The 10069-nt window shown below is 49.5% G+C and overlaps 1 protein-coding gene across 1 annotated transcript in view; it reads right to left on the bottom strand.

Moving 5' to 3' along the window:
• Cdh4 (cadherin 4) overlaps window positions 1-10069 on the bottom strand; it is a 464790-nt gene that overhangs the window by 45484 nt on the left and 409237 nt on the right. The window contains exons 5-6 of the mRNA XM_021156055.2: window positions 7865-8020; window positions 4042-4186 (exon numbers count right to left, since the gene is read on the bottom strand). Coding sequence (XP_021011714.1) covers window positions 4042-4186; window positions 7865-8020 — 301 coding nt within the window. The remainder of the gene's footprint in view (window positions 1-4041; window positions 4187-7864; window positions 8021-10069) is intronic.

Genomic DNA, 10069 nt, shown 5'->3' with positions numbered 1-10069 from the left:
ACAAACATAGGCATACACAGATATACACACATAGGCACAGACATCTACACAAACACACACACACATACATGCATAGGCTCACACACAAGCATAGACACACAATACACATACATGCTTAGGCTCACATACAAACACACACACATATACATACATGCATAGGCTCATATACAAACATAAACACACAGAAATATACACAGACACAAACACCTAGACACTGACAGACAGACATATGCACGCAGACACATACAACATACAACAGACACATACAGCAGACACATAGGTACACATACAAAAGAAAGACACATACACATAGGTGAGTACAGGTGATACTGGCCAGCCCTTAACATGGCTGTGGTTGAACCGATGACCCTACCTCCTGGTCTGGAGGATTCTACTGTGGGAGCCAGGTGAAGGGTGGTGGTGGCTATATTTCTTTCTACTCTACATGAGAGTATGTATTTTCTCAAGGAGCCCATAATTTAGGCAAAAAGACATTTCTAGTGAATTCCTACAATTGAGAGAAGACTGAGGCTCTGGAGGAAACTGAGGGGACCCCAGGCTGCTTGTGGGACCCCAGGCAGCTCATGAGTGGCCCTGAGCAAACCCCACCCTTCAACGTTCTCGGCCGGCTTAGTCAATATTTAATCTCTTCCCATTTGTTTTCCATTAGGACGCATATCTGAAACCTCTCATTAGCCCATCTTTCCAGAGAATAATGACGAATTTCCGACAGTAGCTTTCCTTTCTCTTACAAAGACCCTTCCATTATTGTAATTTACTGATGGAGGAGGAGAAATTGCAGACAATTTCCAGGGCCCAGGGACTGTGCTACAGCAAGGGACGCCACGTCCTTGCCCTTGGCTGGGGTCTGGGGAGGAAGGAGGCGCCAGGTTAATGTGACCTCATCTGGCTTCATCCCATAGTTGGTCTGAATACGTGACTCCTTCAGGGACCAGAGACAGATTTCATAGTTCCGGGAGCCCTGAAAGTCACTCAGAACTCACGCTTAGACCTTGGATGGCTTGCTGTGAGCAGCCTGACAGCAGGGTTCAGATCTGTGAGGGCTTCTGTTGTTTGGCTGGCTCTGGGAAGGACCCACTGTTTGCATCTGCAGGCTCAGTGGCTTATGGGAATTTCGGAGATGTGCTGAGGCAACTTGCTGCTTCTGTTGTCTTAATGAGTCAATGCCGGCTATACATGCTGTTATTTATTTATTTATTTATTTATTTATTTATTTATTTATTTTCTGTTTGCTTTAAAAGAAGGTGTGGGAAGCCTGGTTTGTGAGAGGGAAGGCCAGGAGAATTTCAGGCCCATTAGCTAAGCCCCAGGTCCTGGATGAGAGGCCACCTGCCTCTGTGCTAATGAGAACACACCCCAGCTGAGCTGAGCCTTCCCTCCAGCCCCTCCAAGATGTGCCCTTGGCTGCCCTCATTCCGTTTCTTCCGTTCCTTGTAGCTAATTTGCCCGCCCACTGCCTGCCCCTGCCCCTCGAGGGACTGCCTTGGGATGAGCTGCCCGAGGTTCCACAGAAATAATGTTACATCCCGTTCTCTCCGGTGACACTGGGCTCGCCAGTGTCTTCCCATCCTGAAAGACAATCATTTGAAAATGCAATCGCTTTGTTGAAGCAGCAGCCCCCAGAGACGGGGACAATGACAACCTCTGCCAACGGAGAAGAGTGTGATAAATGTTTGCCCTCCTGCCTTAGTCAGAGACTGACCTCTCAGGGGCCGTGGAGCCTGGGGAGCAGTGTCTCCTTGGAAGACAGCCTGCCCTGGCTCTGCTGGCTCTGGGTTTCTGAGAAAAACCTGCTTCTGTTTTACCCAGTGCGCTGCAGAGCTCAGGATCACTGCCGGAACTCCAGGGCTGGGGCTGGCAGATAAAGTATAGGAAGCTAGGTAAATAACGAGGGAAAAATAACGGGGGGAAACCTTGTAATGTATCTGAGAGATGCTCAGGGCATAGCCCTGTGGAGTGGCTTGCTGTCTGACCAAACTTCAAGGTTACCTGGGTGTCTTGTGTTTTTAAATGCCTATATCTGGTATCTTCAGCAGAGGTTTCTGTGATCTCATCCATCCTACCCTTCCCGGGGTAAGGCTTGTCTAGTGAGGTCCTCCCATGCCCTCATCANAGGACATAGCTCAGTAGGATCACCTAGGGGTTATATCTCCTGAAGAGACCAAGCTAGTGGGCCTGGCTAGCACTCTGTACCCTTATGTAAGCCTCTAGCAGGGTTGAGAATTGTGGGTACCTGTGTTGTGATCCCCATAAACAGCTGCCTGGGACCACAGTGTCCTCACTACTAAATGGTGACTGGTCCATTTGCTTGTCAGGACTGTGGAATGCAGGGATGGCGATATCTGACTTGTAGTGAGGGCCCTGGCACATGGTAAAGCCATATGACCTATGGGTCTGTGGGAAGACAGGCTCTTGGGTCAGTTCTCAGGGGAACAGAGGCTCTGACACAGGGGTTCACCTCCTGGGTTGGGAGAGGGGTTTGCATGTTTGGTGGGCCTTGGTCTCTGGCCTGGTTTCCTAATTCTAGTTGGCACAGTGTCTTCCTTTCCCATGTTCTCTTCCAACACATGTTCCCCTCTCCTANGCTTCAGCCCTAGTCTAATGTTACCATAGAGACAAAGACAAGACCAAGGGCCAAAGCAAAATCTCCCACTCTAGGCCTAACACTTGGTGCCTGACCCAGGATACAAACAATTAGAGCAACTCATTANGGATCCTGGGCCTCACCCCAAATGGCCAGTCCTGTGGTGGACAAGCGATGCTAAACAATTTATTATTTCAAGGGGCAGTAGCTCAGTTGNTAACATGATTACTTGGCAAATATGAGGACCTATGTTCAACTTACAGAAGCCATGTAAAAAAGCCAGGCACAATGGCACATGCTTACAAACCCAGAGCTGGAGAAGTGTAGACAGACGAAGCCCTAGGGCTCGCTGGCCTGCCAGTCTAGTCTATGCGGAGAGTTCTGGANTAGTAAGGCCCTCCTGTCTCAAGAAACACGGTGGATGAGCAGTGCTCAAGGTTAACCTCTGACCTCCACATGCACACGCTTACATGTGCACTGACACATGTGCACTGACACATGTANACTCACTCACACATGTTCACTCTCACATGTGCATTGATACATGTGCACTCACACAGGTGGACTCTCACATGAGNACTCACATATGGGCACTGACACATGTGTACTGACACATGTGTACTCTCATATGTACACTGACACATGTGCACTGACACACATGCACTCACACATGTGCACTCTTAAATGTGTACTCGCACATGTGCACTGACACAGATACATTTACACATGTGCACTCTCACATGTGCAACTTCTCATAATTGCCTTAAAATGCCTCCACTCCTCTCAGGAGTCTGTTCATTCATCCACTGTCTTTCTGTCCGCAACACCTAGTCTTCCTTAAAATCTTCATATCTGCAGAGAGACACTCTTATAACCATCACCCATCAATAAAAAAGCTTATGGCTAATGAACTGAGGCAGGATTAGAAGGTGGGATGTCCAGCATGGACAGAGAGAATTCTGGGAGAGAATGAAAGGTGAGAGAGATTCGTCCCAGGAACGATGAGGGGACATATGTAATCCAGCNGGTAGCTGAATCCAGGGTGGAATAAAAGGGATACCAAGTTACGAGCAAGTCGGAGAACAAGCCAACACTTACAGCCTAGGCATTTATTAATAAATAATTAGTCTCAGAGTCATTCCTGCTGGGAATTAAGTGGTTGGGAAGAAAAAAAAAACCCTAGATTTTATACACATCAATTCTAGTCTGGCTAAAAGCTTTGCTCCCTTGTCTAGGGTCCATTGTCTCTGGCATGGCAGTCCCCTCTTCTTCTGCATCTGAGGTTTGAGCTCCATAAGCCTATTCTCTGTTGCTATAGTGCCTGCTCTCTGCAGACTCTCTGCACTTCGAAGTGTATGAGAATGGGCAGCAGTGCTGTACGTTACAGTCCCAGCCCCATGTCCCACAGAGTGCGTGGGGTCCCCAGGAAAACTCACCTGGCTTGGAGCCCTCATCCACAGAGCCGTTGTAGACCTGGTTGATGAACTCGGGACGGTTGTCGTTCATGTCNATGACGTAGATGTACAGGTCAATAGGGTTCTCCACCTTGTTACCGTTCATATCCACCGCGTGGGCTCGGAGCTGCAGAGCAACAGACACACATGTCAGAGCTGGCAGCCACATCTGGGGGTGGGGAGGACGGGACACTTTTCTCTGATGTGGGTGGTCACAACTCTGGGGTAGCCTAATAGCTCCCTGCTCCCTGGGGAAAGAAGCAGGAGCAACCTGGTCAGGGCTCAGGTGGGACTGAGACACCCAGAAACTTCTGTGAGCCTTGGCTCTCCCCTCTGTGCAGATGGGGTCATGTTGGCAGAAACAGGATGGCATCCTCTGAATGTGATGCCAAGATCACCCAGGGCCCCTCGGTCTGACACCTTCACATGCCTGGGCTGGACAGGTACCCTGCAGACAAGACTTTACATTTTCTCGAGGTGACTGCAGCTAGGCCGCTGTGACTCCTGGTGCCTGCTCCTGAGAGGCTGACTGAGGGAGGGCCTGTGGAGAGGTCTTCATGGGGTGCACACANGTGGAGGGTGTGTGAGGCTTCAGAGCTGGGTGTCNAGGAGGGGCAGAGGGAGGACTGAGCTGGTCAGGACCCCTGGGGACCTGCTGCAGTCTCTTTGGGCTCAACTGCCTTTTCACCCTCTGGAAGGTTTTTTGCCCCTGCTTCAGCTATGTCTGCAGTTCTGAGCTTTGTCATAGAGAGGGGGACAAGCACAAGAGGCCCTGCTGGCTCCCTCCAGACTGCTCTTGACCCTGAGTGGCTGTGGATGAGCACGGAGGGCCCTGTCTTCCCTCCCCTAGGTGGCTGATGTAGCCGTGGTGGGAGCTCCCTCTTGGGCAACAGCGAGGGGCGAGCCCCGTGGGTTTTCATGACTGGTTTCTGCAGAAGTGATGCCATCCTAGTACNTTGTCACAGGTGGACAGAGGACCTGGCAGTCACAGGAACTCTCTGCTCACCGTGTGCTAGTTAATTTGCATGATTTCTGGTCTCATTACTTTGAAATTCTTGATACCTTCTGGAACTGAGGCTACCCTCCACTTAACACAAGGAATAAAACTCTCTGCCTGTGCTGTTCACAGGACAAGCAGGGGCNGGGGGGGGGCAGGGGGCAGCAGAGTGGGCTGAGCACCGATTGCCACAGGCTGAAGGTAATAAACCTGAAGACTTTGAGCCTGCTGACTCTTCCCGTGGGAAGATGAAGGAAGATGCAGAAGAGGGCAGGCTGCAAAGCCGCAGCTACAGCTGGTTTCCTGCCTGGGATACCCTGCCAACAGCTGCTACGTCCCAGAAGCATGAAAGCAATTTTGGGGATGCCCTGAAGCACAGGGCAGATAGAATATTCCAGTGGGAAATCAGAGGGCTTGATAGGGCCTCAAGTCAAGGCCTCAGGGAGGGGACGAAGCAGAGTGTAGAAACTCCTCAGGCCGGGGACTTTCTTTTATAGACCATGATAATTAAAAACGAGTCTGTCTAATCTTGGAAGAAGTGAGTTTAATCAGTGAGCGGCTTCCTCCTGTGGGCATGAGGAAGCGAAGTGCTCTGATACAAGGCTGACTCCGGGTGATCTGCCGCCAGGGAGAGAGACAGGGGGAGTGGATAGGCTATGCCTGTTGTCTTTCTCCCAACCTTCAATCCCACACCTGGTTGAGCTCCCCTCTAGACTTGGGAATAGATGTCTCTAAAGAATATATTCTAGAATTGGTGTGTGCATGAGGCAGGCAGGAGGACTGGGGGGGAGTGGGGGTGGAGGGGTCAGGGGTCGAGGAGGAGGTGGCAGGGAGAGGATAGGGTGTGGCCTACCAGAGTGGTCCTTGTCAGGGTAAGCGTGAGAAAGAAGAGCACACACGACTATCTGTCAAGTGTTAACTGCAATTCAGAGTGAGCCTGACTCACAGTGCTTCCTCACAGCAGCCAGCAGCTAAGCTGAGTGCTTACTTACTACCACCTGTTTGAGTCTCTCCACCTGACCCCCAAGCTTCAGCCTCAAACAGCCTGCCAGCCCCCAAATGAAGCCTGGTACCAAGCTCCATCTCTGTGTCCTCCAGTTGTTCAGTCTGCGAATAAAATCACCTTCCTGCTCAAAAAGGACACAATGACTTTCCAACTCTGCTCCTGAGGGAATCTCTCCACCCAGGCTAACAAGACAATGTGCTTCCTCACTTCCTCAGTCCAACCTTGGCCTCTACCACCATGTGAGAAGCAGAGTGAGGATGCCCAGAAGGTTGGCATCAACTGCCTGTGTCTAGCTCTGAAAATCTGGAGACCCAATTTTCTCAGGGGTGTGGGGCCATGAAGGATTCAATTGTTCCCCAACTTAGAGCTGCATGTGTTCCCCAAAACTTGGGCCATGCTTACACCAGTCATTTCTGTTTTCCCAGCATCCAACACAGGGTTCAGCACATACTGAATGCTCAAGAAGCAAACCTGGTGTGGAAGGATGGATGTGTGGTTAGAATGGGCAAGTGGGCAGATGATGGATGGGTAGATGGTGGACTGTGGGTAGGTAAACATCTGGACAAGTGGGTAGGCAGGTAAACAGCTGGGCAGGAGGGTAAATAAACAGCTAGGCATGTGGGTAGGTAAACAGTTGGGCAGGAGGGTAGGTAAACAGCTGGATTGGTGGGTAGGTAAACAGCTAGACAAGTGGGTAGGTAAACAGCAGGGAGGGGGGTAGGTAAACAGCTGGGCAGGAGCATGAATGAATTGACTGGGTGGGCAGATGGTAGATGGACAGACAGTATATGAGTGGGTGGTTAGATATGCAGCTGGATAGATATAAATGGATTGGTGGGAGACNTGTGGACAGGAAGGTGAGTGGATGACTACATGGATGAGAAATAAGGCCTGTAGAAAAGGGGGTGTCTGGATGGATCATTCTTTTTCTTGAAGTTTCTGTGAAAAGGGACAGCTGGAGAGCCTCTAACAGGGCCAGTGACAGATTTAACATCCTGTAATACCCCCTTTACATAAATGGGCAGTGAGTGGCCTCAGGGACAAGCTCTGTCCTTGCCTGAGGACATAGTGTGGACAACCTGACAAGTCCTTGTGCACATGGGGCCTCCTTTGGAGGGAGGAGATGGATGATCAATCCTGAACAAATGGCCATCAGACAGAGGAGTACCAGGGTCAGCTTGCAATCAGCACAGAGCTAAAGCAAGATGTCACAGCAATTAACAGGACAGTATGGGGTAGACGCTGAGAGTTCCGCCTTTGTCCTCAGGTGATTGTCAATGCACCGGGCATCCAACATCTTGGCGTTCAGCCACAGGTACACACAACACCCCGAACACGCCCACCTTTGTGCTCTTCACTTGACAGGACTGTGATCTTTATAACTGTGCACAGTTGAGATCTCTTCATGCTGAGAGGCCTGAGTCCAGGGTGGGTTCAGTAACTTGTCTGAGGCTCAGAGAGGTAAAGTGAGGGCCTGGTCCTCACAGGCAGTGGAGCAGACCCAACTCTTCCTCCTTCCTGAAAGGATCATGCCTTAGAGGCTCCCAGAGAGATAGCATATGAATGAAAGGCAGAAGATCTAATCTGGGAAGGGACTGGCAATGCTGAGTTAAGTCCACTCTTGCCTGCAAGCTCTGAGCTGGAGCTTAGCAACCACACTTTGACCAGCCTGCTGGTGGATGCCAGGGTCCTCCTCCTGTGGGAGGGCCCTAAAGTGAGCCTTGCTGCTGGCAAGCTGCCAGTGTGGAAGGGTGGACAGACCCCCTGCTACTGCTTGCTCTGTTCCACATATGGATACTTACATGGTAAGAGGCTCTCTCCTCCCGGTCCATGGGCCGAGTGACATACATCCGGCCAGACATGGAGTCGATGTTGAAGACCTCCATGGGGGGCTGGTCGGCGCCCACACCAGTGATGCTGTAGCGGATGGGGATGTCATTGTCTTTGTCCGACCTGATCTGAAAGGCACAAGAATGGAGATGTGAGCTGCAGCTGGTGGCTGACACATTCATCCTGACCAGGAGGGCTCACGCTTGCCCACAGTCTCAGAGCACCGTGGATCACTGCTAGGACAGCTCTGCACCATCTCTCTCACACTGAAGCACACTTGTCCCTTTAACAAAGCAACCAGTCATATAGCCCTAGGGAATTCACTTCCCTTCTGTGCTCAAACACATCCTAGGGAAAGAGCCANTCCAGTCTGAACAGGTTTTAGGTGTGTGTACANTAAGACAACCTGTGTCCTAGAGTGATCTTTTAGACAAAAATCCCCATTTACCATCCAATGCCTATGCATGACTAGGCATGCATATGATTAAAATACCCAGGCCTGCACAAAAAGGCCTGTTTCCATATGTCAGTCTAAAGCTTATCAGAGCAGAAAAAGCACACCCCATCTCTACAACCAACTTCTCTTCCTCTCGAGGACGATGGCTCACGCTTTACACGGCTACCTTCCANTTTCTCTTCAAAATAAAACTCCTCACTACACTGATATTTACATTTAGTTCTTCAACCCTTGGAAGATGCCAAGAATCAGGGCTACAACAGGCTCAGACAGCAACCACTCATAACAGAAGGGCAGTTGGTGGACNGGGAGTTACTGGGTACCACCAGTCTCATGCCCAGGTGACAGGGAGGTACAGGCANAATAGTTCAAGATTGTCTTTTATTTATTTTTTTATTTTTATTTTTTGAGGCAGGGGTTCAGTAGCTCAGGTTAGCTTCCCACCTGTTATGTAACTGAGAACAACTTTGAATTCCTGATCCTCCTTTATCTCCCAGGTCCTGGGATGACAGGCAGGCACCATTAAGTCCAGTTTGCACAGTCCTGGGAACCCGCGGCTTCATGCACCCTAGCCAAACACTCTACCAACTGAACTACATCCCCAGCCCTCAATATTTCAAGTTCATGTCAAGCTATGATGGCATAGTAAGCCAGGCCAGCAAGCGATACAGTGGCGGAAGGAAGTCCCCATCCTTACAACACGCAGGATCTGCTGGGTGGGGCACTTCTTTGCATGAAACAAGACAGGAGTCCCAATGGAGGTGTGAGAGAAGTCAGAGAACAGATTTTCTTTCTAGGTTTATTCAGTTATTCCACCGAACTGCAAGGTGGACCCAGAAAACCCCCAATTCCTAAAAAATTCAGCTTTCTTTCCCCAATTTTAAGGATAAGTGGATTTTAAAATTTTATTTAGGACTCCTAAAGCAGGAGGAGGGGCTNTCTCTGACTCTGTTGCCTGCCTTTGGGTCCCTTTCCCTTAATTGGGCTGCCTCGTCTAGCCTCAATAGAAGATGATGTGCCTAATTTTACTGCAACTTGATACTCCAAGGCTGGTTGATATCCATGGGACGCTTCCCCTTTTCTGAGGAGAAGGGGCAGAGGGATGGATGGAGGGAAAGGAGGTGAGAGGGAGGGGTTGGGAGGAAAGGAGGGAGGGGAAGCTTTGGTCAGGTATATAAGGAAGAGAAATAATAAAATTTAATTAAAATATAATTACATTGTTACTCCTTTTCTCTTTCAAATTCATGGGCTTTCAAATTTGCAAGAGGTTAAATTGAAGAGTTTTGGATTCATGGCCTCGACAGAAGAGATTTTATGACAGCCTAGTGCTGACCACTATTGTTATTAGTGGTCTCTCTTACGTAGATCTACAATGAAAGGAGCAAGAAGAGCAAAGAAAAAATTCAAAATGTANAGTTTAAAAAGAAAAAAGAGCACCAGGAAGTGTAAGGTAGAAGACAGAAGTTCCAGTGCTCAAGGAGATAAAAAGTTTAAAGAAAAGCCTGATCCTAAATGGGAAAAAGGGAGTTGTGACCTCGGGGCAAGACTACCTAGCTAAGCTCCCAACTTGTGAAAAGGATGTAAAGAAAAGCTTAAGGAGAGAAAGGAACCATCCACAGCAGAAAGGTGATACAACAGAAGGGTGATACAACAGAAGGGTGATACAACAGAAGGGTGATACAACAGAAGGGTGATACAACAGAAGGGTGATACAACAGAA

This window comes from Mus caroli, chromosome 2 (genome assembly GCF_900094665.2).
Source record: "Mus caroli chromosome 2, CAROLI_EIJ_v1.1, whole genome shotgun sequence".
In the NCBI taxonomy this organism is placed as follows: domain Eukaryota; kingdom Metazoa; phylum Chordata; class Mammalia; order Rodentia; family Muridae; genus Mus; species Mus caroli.
Note: the sequence above shows the minus strand (reverse complement) of the source record. Positions and strands in the feature narration are given on the sequence as shown.